The 21,473-nt window shown below is 40.5% G+C and overlaps 1 protein-coding gene across 2 annotated transcripts in view; it reads right to left on the bottom strand.

Moving 5' to 3' along the window:
• spata17 (spermatogenesis associated 17) overlaps nucleotides 1–20,114 on the bottom strand; it is a 46,029-nt gene extending 25,915 nt beyond the window's left edge. The window contains exons 1-6 of one of the 2 annotated variants that reach the window (XM_078160668.1): nucleotides 19,990–20,114; nucleotides 18,963–19,035; nucleotides 17,667–17,748; nucleotides 16,133–16,183; nucleotides 13,371–13,474; nucleotides 6,466–6,589 (exon numbers count right to left, since the gene is read on the bottom strand). In XM_078160668.1, coding sequence (XP_078016794.1) covers nucleotides 6,466–6,589; nucleotides 13,371–13,474; nucleotides 16,133–16,183; nucleotides 17,667–17,748; nucleotides 18,963–19,027 — 426 coding nt within the window. In that variant the 5' untranslated portion in view covers nucleotides 19,028–19,035; nucleotides 19,990–20,114. Of the gene's footprint in view, nucleotides 1–6,465; nucleotides 6,590–13,370; nucleotides 13,475–16,132; nucleotides 16,184–17,666; nucleotides 17,749–18,945; nucleotides 19,036–19,989 lie in introns of both variants that reach the window. The other variant, XM_078160664.1, reaches the window with a different exon arrangement.
• Between the last annotated feature and the right edge of the window lie 1,359 nt (nucleotides 20,115–21,473).

Genomic DNA, 21,473 nt, shown 5'->3' with positions numbered 1-21,473 from the left:
ACACAACTGCATCACAGCAGATCTTTAAGTGATGGGTCCCTATTTTGGTGCAGTTTTTTTTACACATTTATTTTCAGTGGGTCCAAATAAATGTACCAACTCTTAAAAATGAAGTTATTGTCATGACTCAAGTAAGCAAAGTCATGCATGCTTCAAATCATAATTTTCATGTAATTAGGCCAGATTCACAATTGGCTGAGATTAATTTTTTACAATAATGCCATCAACAGCTATTTGCGGAATGTGTAAGGTCCTTTCCTTTCAGGTTGTATATGAAAGCAAGAATCTAATTATTAAAAGAAGTTCTCAGTTTATATAATCACGTAAGCAGTAGGGATGTGACGATCCATCAATGTGGATCGATGTATCGATTCAATGATCAACGATTCAATGAGCATCGATGGAAACTGAAAACATCAGTCCATTTAATCATCTTTAGGGAACACCTTTATTTTGAAAGTCTGTGTCACCATCAAAAAGCAGCGGGGAGATGGCAAGCAGCCGAGAGAAAGACTGTGAGGATGTCTTTTACAGTGCTTGGTAATAAATCAGCCGTGTGGAATTATTTTCAATTATGGAGAAAATATGGGTCAACAGACAAAGCACATGCCGTATGTAAACAATGCTGTTACGAGATAAAGCACAACCTATTTGCCGGGTTGGGCATCTCAGTCATATCGATCATAGGCCCCTGAATTGCATTGCTCAAAATCGTATCACGGCAGACTATTTTGATATTGGCAAATATTGTATCGGTGTCCAAAGAATCAGTATAATATTGTATCATGATAAAACTGGTGCTTTACACCCGTAGTAAGCAGCCAGACCATTGCTGATAAATATTTGCAGTTGCAGCATCATTTAGACATGTATACCCAAATATGACTATATGCAATGAAATCTTTTAAATCCATACATAAAATGAATATAAACAATTCGCTACATTTTACTAAAATTAAATGTATTTGCCTTCTCGTCTCCTAAAATCACTTCTAACTCAGTGTTTACTCATGCATAAATTTAGCTTTAAAAATGACACGTTTGTCCTTGACAGATCATTTTGGGTGCTGTATATCTGAGCCACCAGAGAACCATTACTGAAGCTTGCACCAACTCTGCGTGCTGACACTGTATTCCTCATATGAATGTATCACTACACTACTAAAGCAGCACTGCACTTGTTCCTATACATTCACACTGTCCTTTAAGAATAAAGAAATAAAGGTCCTGACCCTTAAATTAATCACAATAACAAAATGGCAAACAAGAAGAGATTTGACTTTAATTAAGCGTTTAAGAGTGTGTTGACTGAATACAATGTACTCTCAAAGTTTTTTAAACAATAGACCACTCAGGATCATCTTAAGAAGTGGCACTCAAAATCCTCAATATCAGGATTTTCTGTGTTTAAAGACATTTCTTTAGTGTTCAGTATCAGCCTATAAAATGCATTCGGGATGAGTATACACACCTAACTCACACAGGAAGGGACAGAAGGCAGGGGACACACAAACACATACACAAACATAGTTCTCAGCTCTCCTAAAGATACACACCACACACAAACACACACATGCGCACATGCGAGCCCAAAAGTACCAACCTAGCTACGGGAAGAGCAATGATGTTGACCCCTAGGAACACACCATCTCTGTCTCTGTCATGGGGACTTGGGGCCTTTTGGTAAGCTGTGCGTGTGAGTATGTGTGAGTGTGTGTGCGTATGTGTGTGTGGGCTGGGGTCCGAGAAGTGAGGAAGGATGAACTGTGTGGGAGAGCCATCTATTCACTGCTGACAAGGTCAAAGCTACGAAGGGAAAGAGTCCCCTGCCATATGCAGAGAAAGAGAGAGAAAGATATAGAGAGGAAGAGATGGACAGAGGGCGGGGAAGAGCAGGCAAACTTTTCTTCTTGCTTTCTTGCTTTCTCGCTTATTCATAAAATGCACATTATGGTTTTATATTTAATGATAAAAACAATAAACATATGGGTATAAAAAAACAGCCAGTCCAAGGAATTTAGGATGTCAAACATAATCTAACAAAACTCAAACTCCACTGTACGGCAACTTCATAATAAAATGTTAAGAAGTTGTGTTGTGTACGTTAGCATCTTAGGTGAACATGGACTACCTGCAGGAAGTCGGCAGTAAACCAGATGATGACGATGCTGGTTGCACAGGCATGAAGGAGAGAGGGAGAGCAACAGAGAGAAAGAGGGGAGTAGTGGTGCTGAATCAACAGTGACCAGTGTGCTTTGTCTTCATTATGATCCCAGTGGGGAGCCACAGAGATGCGTGGATGCCACACACACACACACACACACACACACACACACACACACACACACACACACACACACACACAACATGCACACCTGTGCCAGGGGAAGCACTAAAATACTCCACTCAGCACATCAGAAGAGCCATGAGGACACATACTTACTCATACACGCATACAGACAACTCAACTCTACACAGCCCACCTGTGTTAGACTTTTTCTCTCTCTGCAGCCTGTTACTGAAGGAACTCCCTATCTGAAACTCATATCCCATTGCTTATGTGAGACCCCGCATCTTTAGCTGTGCATGTGCCAAGGGGTATTGCCAGGTCTGAGAAGGTAACCAATGCAAGCAGGGGGAGACTCCGCTGGTCGCAAAAAGAAGTCCAACTGTATACAAGTCTATGGGAAAATGTAGGGAAAATTACCCGACATCTGACTTGATTTGTTACCTCAGTAAATATTTTTATAATGAGGTTACAGTCTAAATCACTAGTTCAAGTCTTCTTCAATACAGCATGATGTTCATTTTGTAAAATATGCTCCAATTTAGAGTAAAACAGACGTAAAGCAGGGCATGCTTCAGGGCATCACATTGTGACTGACAAAATCGCTACCACAGCGGTGTCCCAAGGTTTTCAGTCAGCTCCACCCTCCGCCCATGTGCATACATGTGTATGGGTACACATAAGCTTCATAGTACAAAGTTCCTAGTGAGACGCTACCTGTATAGTTTTTCCACATACATATCAGACAGACACAATGACACTAGATAACCACACATTTGCTTTAAATATAAATGGGTTAACAGTGTGGGTTTTTTTTAATGTGGCTTTCTTATATGTTTTTCATGCATACAACCTTAGTCAAGGTCACTGTGGGTCTCTAACGAGAGTACTGCACTACCTAAATTAGCCTGAATTACTATATGATTACTATACTTATTGGAAATGTTACTTTATGTCTGGGTAAAGCAAAAATAAATATGTGTAAGTTTGTCACATCACAGAATAATGTTAAGTTAACCATCCATCTTCTAACCGCTTCATCCTCTTGAGGGTCGCGGGGGGGGCTGAAGCCTATCCCAGCTGACATTGGGCGAGAGGCAGGGTACACCCTGGACAGATCGCCAGACTATCGCAGGGCTGACACATAGAGACAGACAACCATTCACGCTCACATTATTATCAATTAACCTAATCCCCAATCTGCATGTTTTTGGACTGTGGGAGGAAGCCAGAGTGCCCGGAGAGAGCCCACGCTGACACGAGGAGAACATGCAAACTCCGCACAGAAGGGCTCCCACACCCGGGATCGAACCGGGAACCCTCTTGCTGTGAGGCAACAGTGCTAACCAACACACCAACGTGCCGCCCTTGTTATGTTAACCCCCCATTCAAATTTGAATGATTAAAAAAAAAAAAAAAAATTGCGAAAAAAAATGAGCAGTATTCTCTGCTCTGAGATGCTGGGGGGTGTCAGCTGAAGGAACAAAAAAGGAAGACAGAGCCACTGCCAGGCCACTGCAAGACATAGACTCTCGTTAGGAGCTAAGCCTGCAGCACAGTAACATACATGTGGGGAACAAGCCACTGTGTTGTATCAGATTCTCGTTAGCAGCTAAATCAGTAGCACACAGCACACATATCCCCCAAGACAAAGAACGAGCTAGTCCGCTGTGATAGCCTCTTAGCAGCTAAGCCAGTGGGACACACAGTCTATGGTTGCAACAAACACACCTTAAGAAGCAGGGAACAAGAGCCACTGCATGGCAATAGCCTCTCGTTCATCAACTATCAACAGCTAATGTTAGCACAAAGCACACATCCACATCAGTGAACAGTAACTGCTGGCAGGACAGGTAGCCAATTTGGGCTGATAAATTGAAAGGTACGTTAGTGACAGCTACTTTGCTTATATTCATATGATTGTGGCATTTCACAGAGATGTAATTCATGTATTTATCAGTCTGAAGGAGCTCAGAGAGCTCACGGAACATAGCTAACTCACCTCTACAACACACTAGCTGCATGAAACGTCACGGGTGATGTGTGCTGCGCTCTAACATAATGTTTGTAGTTACGTAGTATTTATAAAGTAGGTGAGGGGTTACAATGAGGTTTGCTCTGTTGCATCATACAGCATGTTTTTACACTCACCCAAAAAAGTCCTAGACACAGAAATGGTGTAAACAGTTTAATGGTTTAACACCACAATGCAGTAACAGTTCCCAGTCTGTTTGCATGTTTTCAACAAGAATACAATGTGTTTAGAAAGAGGTCAGTGATTTTGCTTGACCCAGACTTTAACCCTATGGGCCCTAGGCATTTTTGGGGTATTTTTACTGCCTTTACTTTTAAGCTCATATCACAGTCATTATAAAGGCTGCATACACATGCTATATCTTGTTTTTTTTTCAGGACAATCTGGGCTAACCAGATTTGCCATCATTTCATGTCCTACTATGTGCCTGTATTTTATATTAATTTTTATATCAATGAAAAAAACAAATCTGTGTAACTAAATTCTTACATTTTTACATGTATCTCACCATAGCAAGTTGGAAAAAGACATATTCTGCCATATCTGAAGAGGGGAGACTCTCTGGAATCTGGCAATATAAGAACCATGGTGGTGGGACATTCTGTCACTTCACAGCTGTCCAAAACATGTGGTTTGTGCCAGGCGGACATGATTGCCAGTATTTTTTCATTATTGCAAGAAATTCCATTGAGTCAATCACAAGTCAAAAATATGTTTTATCTGAAAGAAACATGCAATATTTACATCTAAGATCATAGATGTAAACATCAACCCAGTGCAATGATGTCCTCCAAGATAATATTTGCCACTTTGTTTGCAGTAAACAAAGTTTGTTGTTGTTTTTCAGTTTCAGTTATATATTGGGGGGGGGGGCATTTTGGGCATTGAGGGGGGACACATGTCCCCCTCAATGTATATGGTGACTACGGCCCTGTCAGGCATGCATAATTAGGCTACAGTTGTCTGGGTGCACAAAGGTGAAGTGGCTGGTCTTGTCATACAAAGTTTGATGGAGTGTCAACTGGACAATATGGAGATATTTGCATCTTGAAAGCTGGACTACAAATGTGGATAGACAGGGAGAAACACACACAAGCCTAAGACGTGGTAAGATACGATATTATAGCACGATGGGATGACAGCACAATGATGTGTGTGGTATCATTGGAAAGCTCTGCTCCTGCGCTTTCATGTGATATGTGTGGCATTTCTGTGCAACCCTGCATTCGTGAGTAATCCATCCAAGAGTAATGTGTGTGCAGAGCTGTATGAAAGCTCTGTTATACATAATTTTAGTCTAAGTTTATCATGTGCTTGGTCTTGTCGGAAAGCTATGATTCCGCTGTTTCATGTGATATGCGTGGCTTCTCGCTATGACGCATGGTCGCGGAGAAAATCCACAGAGAAGAACAGGTGTGAAATTGGACACACTATGTGTCGTTCGGGCCCATAGGGTTAATAATTACTGATCATTAGTACAATTATAACAGTACTATATTTACCTATTGCTGATACTGATAGTGAGTCAAAGAATTTCAACCATAAATGTGCTCTTTTCAAACGTACATGTCTCAGAGATTATGTCCATACAGGACGATAGAGTGCTTAACATGTGATAAAATTTAAAAGGTGAAACTTTATCCCTGTGCTATTTGCCATGTTGAATCTGAAGTTTTAAAAAATAAAATGTGTTTTAAGAAAGAGTGTTAAGAAAGTTTATTAACCTGAGATTAATCAATTACCTGCCATTAAATTGGCATCACTTTCTCCACTTTAAAGGATCAACAGCTGATCTGCCAAAGCATCCCAAACATCCCACTGCTAACGTACTACTGGTAACTGCTTTACACTGGACAGTGGTTGCTATCTGAAAACATAATCCTGTTGCTGCTACTGTTATTATTTTGACACTTGGTGCAAGTGCTGGTGTAAAGTCCTGTTATATCATGCTGGTTTGTGTTACAGCCTGAGGTTTGTTTTTTTTACATGCTCAACATGACACTGCTTTCTGATTGTAAATAAAGGTTGCTTTGACTTTATGTAGCTGTGGTTATGAAGGTATCACAATTTAATCTTGGCCTCTGGTCAAATATTAGTCTTTTATCATAGTCATTTATGTGTGTTTGTGTTCCCATAGACTAACCTGCTTTGTACTGAGGAGGTGGTGTAACTGGTGAGCTTGGTAGACCTTGGTTGTCTGCTCTTTCACCATCTCCAAGCAGTCTCTCTTTCTCTTCTGGAGCTTCTCAAGTTCATCCAGCTCCATCCTACAGGGCACACACATCATTCACAGATAGTTTAGAAATTTAAAATCCAAACTTCCATTTTATTCATCTCCATGATGGGTATTTGACGGGGATCAATGTCAAACATAAATACAGCAGATTGAAAATACACTGTAAGTATAATTTCATGGTTTCTTCAAAAGTCAAATCAATCTAATAATACAGCAGCTCATGTATGTTTGCTGAATTACAATAACTGGATTCCTCCTAAACTTCATCCATCGTAACTCTATATACTTGCTTTTCCTGACCAAATGAACCTGTTATGCTACACGTAATTATCTAAAGATTAAGCTGACCTTATAATTTTAACACTATATAATGTGCACAATGTAAACTTCATGCAAGTACATCTGTGCATGTGTGACTGTGTATCTAAAACACGGTCTTCTGTAAGCTGACAGTGTCCTGAAGTGTCCTTCAGATGTATGAAAAACTGCCTAATGATAAGAGAGACTGGGACAGACACTGAAATACAGAGGAGCTGTGGGAGAAAAACAGGAGAATGAGACTGCATGGAAGGAAAAAAGCAAAGTGAGAGCGCAAGAGGCTATAAGTGGGAGGATGATGGATATATTTCATCACCGCAGCCAGGACAGGTCTGTCTGTGACATCTGTTAAGCGAAGCTGGCTAAATGGGATGCATTAAAAGCCCATACACAGCAATTTCATTCCGCAATCACACAGCCTTATTGTTACAAGGGGGTAATAACTTAAAAAGGGAATTGGAAACAATTACTAAAACACACATGCCATGGTGGTGTGAAAATACACACACCGACACACAGCTAAGAGTAAAGCCAATCTAATTCCACTACAGAAATACCAATAAGAGTTTAGCCATAGCTCATCAACAATCCTTAGTCTCTTTTTTATCCCTCCTTTTTTCCTCTCCTTCGTCTCTGTTTCTTTCTCTGCCCAACTTCTGTTTTCAATTACAAGCCTCCACAGAGGAATCAGAATATTCATAGTGTGTCTGTAATGTGAGGTTAACACATTCTGCGGCTACTGACATTTAAAAAGAAATCACAACACGTTCCCGTTGCCTTTGCATTCTCATTCCTTCCTCAGCACCAGATTAAATTACAAAATAAATGAAATATGCAGAGCACTGTGTGTGTGTGTGTGTGTGTGTGTGTGTGTTTATACATGTGTTGTGGATGAAACCAAGTCTAAATGTGTCTGTGCGTGTTTAAGCAATGCAATACTAAGCGTAGTAATTTAAAACCGTGTGTATATGCGTGGCGGTATGTCTATATGTGCTTTTGTGTGTGTGTGTGAGTGTGTGTGTGTGTGTGTGTGTTAACATAGAGGTTACATGGCCTCTATTTGTCCATCTGGCTAACAGGAATATTAGTTATTAATGTAAAATATAAAGTTTTGGTTTATTGTGGGACAGTCTGGTTCACAAACCAATTGGTGCATGTGTATGTTGACAGTATGTGTGTTTATTTCTGCTCGTTCATGCATTAATAACGCCTTAAAAACTGACTGGCTATGTTTTGGGAGGTCAGGACCTGTTCTCACATATCTGTGTGTGTCTGAGTTGACAGCATATAAGTGCAACTGTATCAGTGTGTGTGTATCAGCAATATGTGTGTGTGTATCAATGTTCATACTATGTGTTCACACACTTTTGCTTGTATGTGTGTCCACACATCTGTGTCCTCAAGTGTGTGTGTGTGTGTGTGTGTGTCAGGCTGAATGGGTGACCTTTGCTTCCCTGCCCCCAGCCCCAGTGTTATTAATTGCTGTGTAGTGGACAAAAGCCAAACAGATTTGTAACGGCTGAAGGCACCTCGATCTGTGTCGACCCAACCAGCCGCCACAACATACAACCCTCATTAGCCCTGTTCGGCACACAGCACGTGCCCTGAGTGTGTGCGTGTGTGTGTGTGAGGGAGAGTGCATGTGTGTGTGTAACTGACTGAGTGAAAGTGAAAGAAAGAAAGCAAGAAACAGTGAGACAAACCACTGGCTTGGAATTCATTATATATATTGTTGTTATATCGGGTTTATAAAACATAAGCTTGATCATCTCGGTCAAAGTAACTTCACTTCTGTATATGAAATTATACAGGGACTAAAATACAAATTTGGTGTATTTTGGCTTTTATTTGGAGAGTACACTGTGCGTGATTGTTACGGTTTAGGGTGGAACGTTTTCATCAAGATTTTACTTACCATTAATTATATACCAAGAATACAGATGCCGATAAAGTCATGATTGTATGTCCCTTGAGTAAGATGGTTGGAAAGCCAAATTTAAATGTATATCATGTGTATAATCATTGGAAACATTATTTAAAAAACACATATTCCTGCTACCACAACACCTCAATAAACTTTTCTTTAAGCCTATTACTGTATCTCAATGACCATCAGTGCTATTTTATCTGAAGCTAATATGAGACTTAAGCATTCTGAGTTGGAAACATTAAACGGGTATCTTCCAAAGTTGCCATCTTTTGGTATGAAACACAGTCTTTGTGTTTCTTTGGACAGTGTGTCTTTATCGAGTTGCAGTAGACAGTCACAAAAAGAGGGAGTTTATATTGCATTACATCTTTGCAAGGAAGGAGGACTGCGGATTTAGTCCCCCACCCTTTACACTGAAAACGCATAAGGAAATTATCTCTGTATGGCCAATATGAACAGGAGGAGTGATTACAAAGAGCAAAACCTGTTTCAATGCACACATGGGCACTCATTTTTGAAAATACAGCTATTTTTTAATGCATTTTGGCTACTGGAAAAGATATTTAAAGTTGTTTAATTTTACTTGATAATCATTCAATTGTAAGACAATGGTATTACTACTAATGTGCTCCAGTTGTGCTATCATGTCAGTTCAATACATTAAATATTCATTTGTTACTTATACAGTTGTGCAATGAAATTGTCATTTGATATATAAATTACAGTTGTATTTATTTTGCACATTATAGTATTTTTGATTATTGCATATACTCCATTATAATGATCACTGGATGGTTATAATGTGCTTAGCATGCCGTTTAACGCAGTACGAGCACTCTGACTTCAGACTACTTTTGATAGCGGCTGAACTGTTGGACAAGCTAATCAAGCATACCTCAACTACTTTCAAATAACTGAAACACTTACTGACATTTTCACCCTGGACTGTTCACTTATTTAAATGGCTAATATAGTACAGCTAAATGTCTCACTTGATCCTACATTATTTACTACCTGGTTCACAATGGGGCATCAGGGGCTGATGGGATATCAGAGAGCAAGGCATTGTGGGACGGCAGGACACACCTGCGGTCGTCCAGGCCAGCACCAGAGCAGCTAATTGGCCAGGTTCTAAATATTTAATGGAGGCTTGACCTGATTGGCTGTTTTAATTGCTCCAATTAAATGATTCAATAGCTGGCAAGGAGGGGGTAGTTAGCCAGTCAATTTAGACAGTGACCAGTTCGATGTATTGAGCGTTCAACACCCTCATAACACAGTGTTTCCATTTAAGTGACTGACTGATTGATTAGCTAATTCACTAAAGTGATAAAACTGATGTTGCAAAAAGATGTGGAAGCAAATCATGACTTTTTGTTGGAATAATCTCCAATCAGTATTTGTAATATTTAAAAAAAAGAAAAAAAAAACAACAGTTTTATACATTTTACTTTCCCCATTGTTTTACTCTCTAAAGTAATCTCCTAAAGAAGCAGGAAGAGCACAGAACCCAGATTATACTTCCACACACACACACACACACACACACACACACACACACAATACACAAATCCAATCAGACTGAAGGAGTGAACTTGTCTCCACCCAAACTGGATCAGAAAGAAAGAGCAGCAAAAGAAAGACTGACGCATAGAAGTGGAGAGTGATCGCAGGGCAGGCGTGCAGGCAGGCCCGCACTCTCTCCACCATAGCAGCTCTCCTTTCATGAATGTCCTTGAGAGGGACACAAGAAAGGGAGGAACGAAGAAGGCTGGAATAAAGAGAGACAGGAGAAAAGTAGAGAGCAGTAGAGGGACAGCGTAGCACCAGTGGAAAAGAAATTAAAAAAAACACACTACTGCTGCTCAGCCTAGCAACACCAAGTCCATAAATTCTCCCATGTTCTCTTTAGGATAAGTTAAAAGATTTTGCCATGTCGTTGCAACATCACAGAAGAATTATTTATCTGATTATGGCAGTAATAATTACCCAGCTGTTTACTGCAGATAGAGGAATAATTCATGCAGTCAACAGGCCGTGTTGGTGGCGGCAGCGATGACACCAGCACATTTAGTAAATATGCAAAGCGGGCTTGCTCCGCTTTCCTAATTGCCCCCATCGTCCCACTGCATGCCCTTATTAAAGCCCAGGAACTTTAAGTGTCTCCCTGACAAAGTGATAAATTGTTGGGGTATCAAGGAAAACTGTGGCAGAGTGGGGACTGCGCCGGGGTCCTGACTTCATTAGGCTATGCAGAAGGAGAGGAAGGATGAATGAGGATGGACAGTGAAGCACAGTGAACCGGTGGCAGAGAGAGGGAGAGAAAAGATACGGAGCAAAATAGATTGAGAAAGAGAAGGAGAAAGAGAGAGGCAGAGATTGAAGGAGAGAGGCGGAGTGAGGGCAGGGGATAGAAGAGGGTGGCGTAAGTAGCGTGTATTAGCTGGATGCTGTACCTAATGAAATGACACAGATGGTTTTGTGCGGGGGAGATCTGTCATGAGAGAAAGAGGGACTAAAACAGAGAGTCAGAGAGAAGAGAGAGAGAGGTTCGGCAGTCTATGTATTACTCCTATATCATTACCATGCACAGCCGATCAGCCTGCACTAAATGGGGACCATTAGTCCAACTTTGAATAATTTATGCAGCGGGTTGGACAGACAGACGTACAAGAGGGAGGGAGCATGCTGGTGGATTAAAAAGCGGACCTTTGCGGGGTGAGTGATCAGGCAGCGTGCGATCCGAGGGCTCCGTGGCTAACACAGAAAGGATATTTTAAATAAATGCCGGCACGGCGTTAATTGATCGTGACCCCTGCAGCACTAAATAAACATGTGATTAACTGGAGAGAAAGTGACCTCAACACCCCAAACCACTGTGGAGGAGGGGCTGTGTGTGTGTGTATGAGGAGACTGGGGATGTCACAGAGTTGATAATGACACAGTAAGACCAAACCAAGGTAAAATGACATCACATCACTGAATGTATTTTCCTTACTTCCAATTATCTCTCATCTAATCTGCCCTTTATATTTAATTTCTAGTCTAGTCTATGACAGTATAACAATATTTTGTTTCAACATTGGGGTGGACACATATGAAACGGGGGGTTGGAGGTTCTCTGCCATCAAATTTTGAGCATCAAATACTTGATTTCCTGCATGCTGGTGATTTTTTATGCAACAATTTGTGCAATTTCTACATCAATTTAGGCTGGAAATGTTTTTAATTTCATCAAAATAATAATAAGTCATCTGATACTTTCATGTTTTATCGGGGGGGGGGGGGGGGGCATATGCACAAAATACAAATGTTACTAATATGAGCTTCAATATGTGAACTAATCTGATCCAGCCTGACGAAGGTTAAGACAAACATTAGTTGCTGATTTTGTTAGTTTCCATATTATGTTTCATGTTAAGTCATAAGTCAGTCACAAGCTGTGTAACCTTTGATCTAATTACAAACTACAACAAAATTTTCTCCATGACACATCTAATTATACAAAAGCACAGTTTTACTATTTTTACTTTTTTGTTACTGGAATCGTGTCAAAACACTTGACAAAGTTGTGTGTGTTTGTGTCAAGTCTATTTGTGTGATATAACACTAGTGGCAACACTCTTAATGGACTTTAACAGCCTAGTTCCCCCCTACCTCTAAAAGGGGCAAGGAGTGTGGAGGAAAGGTGGAACGCTGGTGGGGACGTGAGGGGGAAAGTCAGTGATCCAAGGAGCACTTTAACAAATTTACATTTAATTTTAGCTGAAGCCTAAAGATATTTTCCGGTAAAATATATTAGCAACATTAAAAATGTGACTATTAGCTAAACGTGATGGTTTTTTTTGTCAAAAATAAAAGATGGCGTATCTCTAGCAGTAAGCCCCGGAGCACAGGATGTTTTATTAATGCGCGAGCTGCGGTTCAAATCAGAGGCTAATTTTTAATTTCTTCACATCGTTCACTTCTCTCGCTTTTAGCCTCAAGCACTTTAGAGGACTTCTCTCTCTCTCTCTCTACTGTCCTCTCTATCTCTTCGTCGCTCTGTCTCTTTCATTCCTTCACTCTTCCCTTACTCTTCCCCTGTCCCTGTTCTCTTCCTCTGAGGTAACAACTGTGCAAGTACAGATCTTACAAACACCTTTCTCTCTCTCCCTCTCTTACACGCATACACACACACTCTCACACATTTTAAGGTTATGGGTACACAAGTGCACCTTTAACCAACTGCCTTTACACTAATCAATTCAATTCATCTTGACTGACATGTACCAGCTGACTCCCTTACAGGTCCTGTATTGGTCCCTGGGCAAAAATATATTTTACCACAACACATAAATGGTACAAAAACACAGCGAGACAGATAGTGAGACAGAGGAGAGAAGTGGGAAAATACAGAAGAAGCAGTGAAGTTTCAAATTGTACACCTTTACAAAAAGACACACCTTGCTTATTTCTTGTCACTGAGGCAACTGTCGTATTGTGCAGTACATGTACCATTCATTCAAACTGTCTGCTCTCTTGAGCCTCATTTACACCATGTTTATTTTCCTTCTTTTTTTACCTGACAAGTTCATTTTTCCTGGTAAGTCCTTCCAGATAGTGCTTGCGTGCGTAGAAGTTATGAATGTACTTCCTCACAAAGAATCCTCTCCATCTCCGCTGGATCTGTGAGGGATTAAAGCATGGCAGAGGTTGTCTTCAGATGTTTTCCAACAACATGAGGAAATGTGGGTACAGAAAATCCTGTAGTATGGCAACTTTGATGCTTAATTTTTAACAAATATGAAAGAAAACACCAACACTAAATAGGGTTGCTCCTCACAAATGGCAAGAAAAAGTGTTAGGTATGTTCTATCATGCTCATATTACTGTTTGTTTTTTTTGCTCTTCCATCATATACAACGTCCCAAAATTAGCAGTCTAATACGAAGTCACAGAGACAAAGACATTGTTATGTGTCTAAATACAGTCTTGCCACTGCTTTTTCTTATTACTTAAACTTGCAGAGGGCACTTAAAAAGCATAAATCAACATATGAAAATGATACAGATGTTGGTATTAATACATGTAGGAGGGTACTTTTCAAACCCTGTATAACCATGCATGCAGTTATTTCAGCTGCAGTGATGGAGGGACAATCCAAGGGAGGACAGACAGCTGTCACAGCTCCATATGTTTAACTGTATCAGTCCACATTGATTGTGGAGGCAGCAGATAGCTAGGCACACACACACACACACCCACACACACCAGTGGACCGTTTTAAAGCAAGGGGGCGGATGTCCTTCAGACTAATTAGGAGATTAAAACAATGGCAGGTAAAAGAATAATCACACTATGAGAAGAGAGAAGGGGAGAGAAGAGGTGGAGTGGAGGATGGGGGAAAAACAACAAAGAGCAAAATGAGAATTAGCATTGATCTGCCAGTCAATAGATAATTTTAAATAAAGTAATTGCCGCCTCCTGAGTTCTTGCTGACCTTTGTTGACTAGTGAAATCGATGCTGTTGAATCTAATACAAATCCGAGGTGCGGCATGTAAACACTGGTTTCTATTACGGCCCTAATACATTATCCTCTGTTAGCTACCACACCGTGATAAAGACAACAGGAGGGGAGAGAAAAAAGAAAAGACTTGAAATTGATTCAAAGGAAGTGTCACAAGGGGATTTTGAGATGATTGTTTCTCCCTTTGTGTCCCTCTTTTTCACTTTACCTATTTCTCTCTATTTACAGACAGAATATTTATTTGGTAAAAGATGATCTGTCATTCATTTCTGCACAGGGTCTCTATATTTCAGTTTTATACATATGAACATATTAAGGCCGATGAATCAGAAGAAAATAGGAGATAACAGTTTAGTGCTCACAGTAACGGCAGTATTTTGCAGGACAGAAGCAATCTAAGAAATCGTAATGTCTTTACATCTGGTACATACTTTAAAGATTGTTAATCTAAGCTTCTTTCATCTTTCAACAGGTGGCACCAGAAGCTAGATCCAGTCTACTTTCACAATATCCTTTTAATATTTACTCTTTCTAACCTTCTGAAATATGACTTTACACATTACCCATGACATATCCTTAGAAGCAGACAGTGCAATGCTCAGTGACAACTCCACCGCCGAGGCCAAAGCCTCTGTCAAGGGCGATGGTAGGAGGGTTTCTAATACCTTCACGTATGTCTTTAATGGCGGGAGAAACCAAAGCACTCAGAGAAAACCCAGACGGACAAACACAATAAAATGCACATGCTGCACAGAAAAGCCTAATTTGGCCCTTGTGGGCTTCAAACCCAGTACCTTCTTAAATTGTAAACCACTGAGTCACTTTGCTGCACATTCACATACATTTCATTTTCCATTAAAATTCCTATTGCTTCCTTTAGGAAACTTTGGGTATTTTATATGGCTAATAAAGGCCTCTTTTCTCCAACTTCAAAATCTTCTGCTCCCTTCTACGTGGTGACATCACCCCTAACCTTTCACCCTGTGACCCAAAACAGCTGGGTCAGACACTACTCCTGGATCTATATCTCTCTTATTATGTGACATTTATTGAATCAAGAGGGTGGTCGGCTTTATTTGTTTGGGTTTCTATTAGGTGTAAAACTTGAAGCCCTCAATTTCCAGGCTTTTCCACTAATATGAAAATACTGCAACCACCTCTGTCCAGCTGGACGGCAACATACCTCTTCAATAAACACTAGTGGATTTTTTGTTGGCCTATAAAATCCTTTTAATGGTTTAGGCAGAGTGAAACTGTTAGCCAAAAGAGGAGGCTATATGGAATTGTAAAAATATAAGGTTTCTGTGCAATATCCTCATGTAAAAGTGCCAAAGCATCACTCACAGCCACAGTGTTATGATTTATGAGTTGAACAGTAGTACCAGTAGGGGGGATATAGGGAACATTTGATGGGTTTGAGATAAAGATAAAGGGATAGCATTCACAGGACAGGGCCTCTTACCAAGCACTGTGCATAAATAAAATAAGGTTCAGTATAAGTGGTGCACATGGACCAACTGTTGAGAAATCATTAGGATAAATGGTCTGATTTTTCTTTATTGTGTATTATACCTGATTCTAATAGGCCTAAATGATGCATAAAACAAATTGTACAGGAATGTCAACTCATTGAGAAAAAAAGAAAAAAAGAAAAGAAGAAAAGTCGCTATGATGGACATTTTCTGAAGTGGTGTGATGAAGTGCTTACAGGCTGCTTATTCACGGGGCCTCCCATTCACAGCACACACAAAGAAACAGAGTGTCCCCCCACCACGACACTCCATTTGCTAAAACAAGACACTGTGGTGATATTTACCCTGACCGCCATCTCCTCGTAGAAATTCATCTTCATGATAAAATATGCCGCCTGTGAACACAAAGGAAAAGATGGCGTTACATCTTGTCTCCCAGCCCTCTGATCTGTCCACAGCAGGCGTCAAAGATAAAGAGCTCTTTATACATAATACATTGCACAGAAGCAGCACAGATAGGGCCACTGTAGAGGGGAGGGAGGAGGGAAGGGGGCAGAAAAGGAGAGAGGGAAAGCAAGGGAGACAAGAGTAACAAGAGAAGAAGAGGTCGGGGGGATGGAGAGAGAGAGAGAGAGAGAGAGAGAGAGAGAGAGAGAGAGAGAGAGAGAGAGAGAGAGAGAGAGAGAGGGAGAGTGGTTAGTGGGACTTTGTATCAAGGGGAGAACGGTACTCTCTTAATACACCAACGCAGACAAGGGCCAAGAAAATCTATGGTAGTCAAGCAGCGAGCTAATGGAGATGTATGACGGCCAAACGCTCTCCTCTGGATTTCATAATCAATGACAGCACTGCCAGAAGTGACAAACAAAAGGCCAGAGAATATTCAGCGGCGCGCTCAACGAGCCGTCGCACACCAAACGTGCAGCCGACCACTGGGGGCACATTTCAGGAGCAAACTGGAGAGTCGGCCATAAAAGGGATTCATATCTCAACACGTCTTTTTTAATAATGACAAGGAAGAGAGGGAGGAGAGGGAAGCAGAAGGAAGACAAAGACTTGAAAGGAGGTTGTAAATTCAGCTTGATGTTTTGAGATGAGGCTTTGTGCACGTCACATTACACATGATAAGGTCCGCGGGAGTGAGAGAGAGGAAGACGACAGAGAGAGAAGAAGAGAGGAAGACGAGAATCTCTCAGGGCTAATTCAAAATAGTGCACTGTGGCAATTTTGAGTGATTCAAATTAGTGCTCGTCTGTTTCCAAATGAGACCAAACAGCCTCCTTTTAGCCCATATGTGTGTTGTGACACATCCTTCATCGTTTATTTCAACACCCCTCAACCCCACCCCCGCCATCCACCCCCCCACCCCCCTTTCCATTTCTTGAACGCCTCCCAAACGGCGGCTGGCAGTTATGCTTTAGCAAACAGTCAATTTACAGGCATGATAAATAGCTTGTTGTGATACGTTTACAAAACTCAATCCAGGGGAAAATTATACGTGAGAGCGCTGGGTATTGGATCCGGTATCAACAATCTGTTCAATTAAGAAGCAGTTGGAGGCAATATGCTGAAAATGGGGCCTTGTTTTACTAAAGCACACACACACACACACACACACACACACACACACTCCTCTACTCTTTCCTTCTCTCTATTCCTCTCCACACTTTTTCTATTGACATCCCAGGAGTTGTGATATAGATGAAATTCCTTATCATATTGCATCATATTTCCTAAGTGCTAATTTCCCAATGTGTAATGAGTGAATTATATTTCTTAAGGTCAGACGCAGGGACTTAGCAATATCGCAATTGAATTCTAATGCATGCTATCATAACATAATCAATATATCTATACCCGTTCCAGGCACTGGCTTACCTTCACCATTTGTCTGAAACGTGCCCTTGCTGTGAAGCCCCGCCATATCTTCTGTATAATGATTGCCTTCTTGTGCAGATGGCTGTAAAAAAAGTCAATTTGGGGAGAGGATTGGTGGACATGTATTTTATAGTGGTTGAAACACACTGAAAAAAGTTATTCAGCTGCACATGGGAGGAAATTTAATTGTGGATTTCTTTGTTTGATTTTCACTTAGGCTATTTATGCTCAGAAATGATTACAAAATGAGTACAAAACAAAAACAGTTCAAACCCTCTGGATATATGAGGGAGCTGCAACCAACAAAAAATCCTAAAAGCTTGGTATAAAAACTGCATTCCTGTATATTATGCAGTTTAATTAATTAAATCACAAAATTCCCTAAAATCACAAAAAAAATGTGAACTCTGTTTTTTTTCTGAAACAGAAACAGCGCTTTTTTTCTCTGCATGCAAACGTTCAGCTGTAAAGGACTTCAATTAAAAGGTCAGGGAAACATTAAGCTTACAAACACACGCTCTCAAGACACACACACACACACACACACACACACACACACACACACACACAGAACATTTCTGCTCCTCCAGGCTTTTCAATCATGTCCGATGAGCCTTTCACCCCCTTTAGTCAGCGGCGCACATTTGTATTCATCTTCAAACATACTCTAAATGCGAGTCCACTGCGATTCTCTGCTTCCAATGAGGCCATCAATTTCCAAAAGGCCATTCATATGCCCAGAAAATCAATGCCTGTAGTGGGGATAGCACAACCCCGGAGTTGCACTTAGGCAGCTAAAATTGTTGCTAATTATCCACTTAACGCATTGATCAATTAACTAAAGTAATCTGAATTAACCTACTGTCTGGAAGTTTGTCTGCTGACCCTGCAGAATGGTGCTGGGGTCACAGTATAGGAACAAGCACAGACATAGGGACATTCATTTTTCTATGTGCGAAAGGAGCATAGAGTGCAAGCGACATTTATTCCTCCAGGCCATTTGCAAAGCTCTAGAAGTGGGATAATTATGAGGGTGAGCTAGTATCAGGGTTTCCCTTGAAATTAACTCTTACAGTCCTGCCTGAATGTTTTTCAACCCCTGAGGGAAAAGGCAAACCTTAAATTGGTATATAAAATATTAAGGCTTGTGTGCGTTTTTTAGCCTATGGCATATACAGGAGGACCAAAAATCTCTGGTTTACAGATTTACATTGGACTAACACACTCTCACCACACACACACACACACACACACACACACACACACACACACACCATACCTGAGGTAAGCCCGCACCTTGCAGGCTCTGAAGCAACTCTGAATCCGAGTGGCGGCCTGGTTTTCCCTCTGTCTGTTCTCATCGGCTTGGCTAAGGTACACAGACACATGGAAATAACAGTGTCAGAGTCAGAATAAGGTTTATTGCCAAGCAGGTTTTCACTTAAAGGAATTTGCTTTGGTTTTTGGTGCATAGATTGAACATAAAACAAATATATTGAAAGAAAATAAAAATACGGCAAAGCACTGCAACACTACAGAACATAAATAGATAAAACAGTAACAATAGAAATATGTAAAAAAGACACTTTAAAAAGTACTATAGCATAAAAAAATTGGACAATACAGCAGTTTCAGAACCAAAAAACTGTACAGTTGTGCAGGATCTGCAAAAATGTTAGTCATGGGATGTGCAAAAGTTGACAGTAGAGCAAATGTGTTAATGTAAGGCATAAAGTTAGTGTCTATTTGTGGGGTGAGGCTTTGGTGCTGATGGACCGCAACCTCCTGCCAGAGAAGGGTGTAACAAAGAGTTTGTGTCCAGGGTGGGATGGGTCGGCCACTATCTCTCCTGCCAGCCTTAGGTACCTGGAGGTGTACGGGACCTGGAGGGACGGAATACTCCTATCTGCACTTATAAGTAGGCCTACGTAGCTAGACTTTGCTGTGCTATATGGGTCACGTGCGTTGTTTGCTTCGCAGGTGCTTCAGAGTTTCATTGCTTTCGTTATGGCACCCAAAGTATTGGTTGAAGCACCGTATTTGCTAAAACATGACAAAAATATCAAGTCTCCGTTTCTGTAACGAGAAACGGCTGTTTGTGTAGCGTCAAAAAAGACAGCTAACGCTTGAAGCTGAGCTAGCACAAACATGACATGCTAACTGTCAAAGTTAACTGAGGACAGCACGACGCTTTGTTGACACAACGTTACCGGGTAATGTTAAAGTTAACAGGTGTAGCTTAAATTGTCAACCATTTAACAACAGTCGTAATTATCTTTCACATCTTAATCAAACGTAAGCTACTCTTAAACATGAAATATACCTGTTTCTGTTGAAATATTCCTTCTTAAACTCTTCAACTTCACTGCTTATTTTCAGCAGTTCCGCCATGTTTAACGTCACTTTGGTAACAGTTTGCTTGTTGTCATGACGACGCGACGGTTTCCCACAAGGTGGTGGAGATTAAGATGTGTTGCGTTCAAAGCACCTAGAGAGTCGGGCACTTTTATCGATAACCTTTTGAAAAGTAGGATATCCGCATTCTGCTGAGGTAAAAAGGCACCTGCTTATTTTATGTAACCAGTCAGGGTGGAGTCCTAACATGTAAATTCAGCCTTTTATTACTGTTATTTATATTTTCTTATTTATTATAGATAGATAGATAGATAGATAATTTAGAAAGTTTAGAAAATTTATAATAACATATATTCCTAAGAATTAGGTCAGCATATCCCAGCTGGCAAATGACCGACTTTCAACTTTTGAAATTATGTCAGTTATTTCAGCATTAAAACAACATTTAAACAATGTTTGATTCTGATGGTTTTAAAAAGATTAATAATCAACACTGAAATTTCACAAAGATCTGTTGTTGTTGTTGTTGTTGTTGTTGTTTTTCACAATTTTGAAACAACATTTAAAGTTTGTAAAACAGCATTGCAAAATCAACATTGGTTCATCTTTCAAAATCAAAACATAATTCAACAGTGATTCAGTCATGGTGTAGGACATTGGTTTAATAGTGAATACACATTACAGTGCCAGCTGGGACTATATATTCTAATCTTTTAATAGAAAGGCCAAGATAATATTTGTAGAAAAATGCCTTATCCATTACCCATGTGCCAGTCACCATAATAAATTGTAAACACCAAAACTAAAGACAGACTCTGGTGTCCTCACTAGTTTAGATATTAACCTGCCATCCACTCTCTCCATCTTATCCACTGTGCTGAAGCAGAAATATGGTGTAAATAATAAAATAACAGGGGGGGAAAAAATATCCCAGAAGCAACATTTTAAAAATGCCTGCTCTGTGGATGCAGATTGTGGATCTGAGTATTGATCTGTTAGCTGCCTCACTTCTTCATCCATCCTTCCATCCATTCCCATCCTTTCCTGACGTTATCACCCTTCATCATACAGTTATCTGTTCATTTCTCCCCACTCTTCCTTGCTTATTTCCCCTCCTCATCACTCCTCCATTCCTCTTCAGCCATATTCACCTGTCAAAATGATCACCTCAGCAGGGTGTGTGTGTGTGTGTGTGTGTGTGTGTGTGTGTGTGTGTGTGTGTGCGCTTGTGTATCTGCGTGAGGAAAGACATCTGTCTGGTCAATGGTCAGAGGAAAAGACTGTCTGTATTATAAATTACTCCTCAGAGACAGACAAATAGTGAAAGTGAATGAGCGTGTGTGTATCTGTCTCCACGCTCTTTCATGTCTGCACCAGCATTCCTGCCTCTCTGTGAGCAGGACACTGTGCTTGTTTAAGTATCTTTTTCTGTCTCTCTGTCTTTCTCTCAGG

This window comes from Epinephelus lanceolatus, chromosome 2 (assembly GCF_041903045.1).
Source record: "Epinephelus lanceolatus isolate andai-2023 chromosome 2, ASM4190304v1, whole genome shotgun sequence".
Classification (NCBI taxonomy): Eukaryota; Metazoa; Chordata; class Actinopteri; order Perciformes; family Serranidae; genus Epinephelus; species Epinephelus lanceolatus.
The sequence above is the reverse complement of the archived record's forward strand: the minus strand, read 5'-3'. Positions and strand labels throughout refer to the sequence as shown.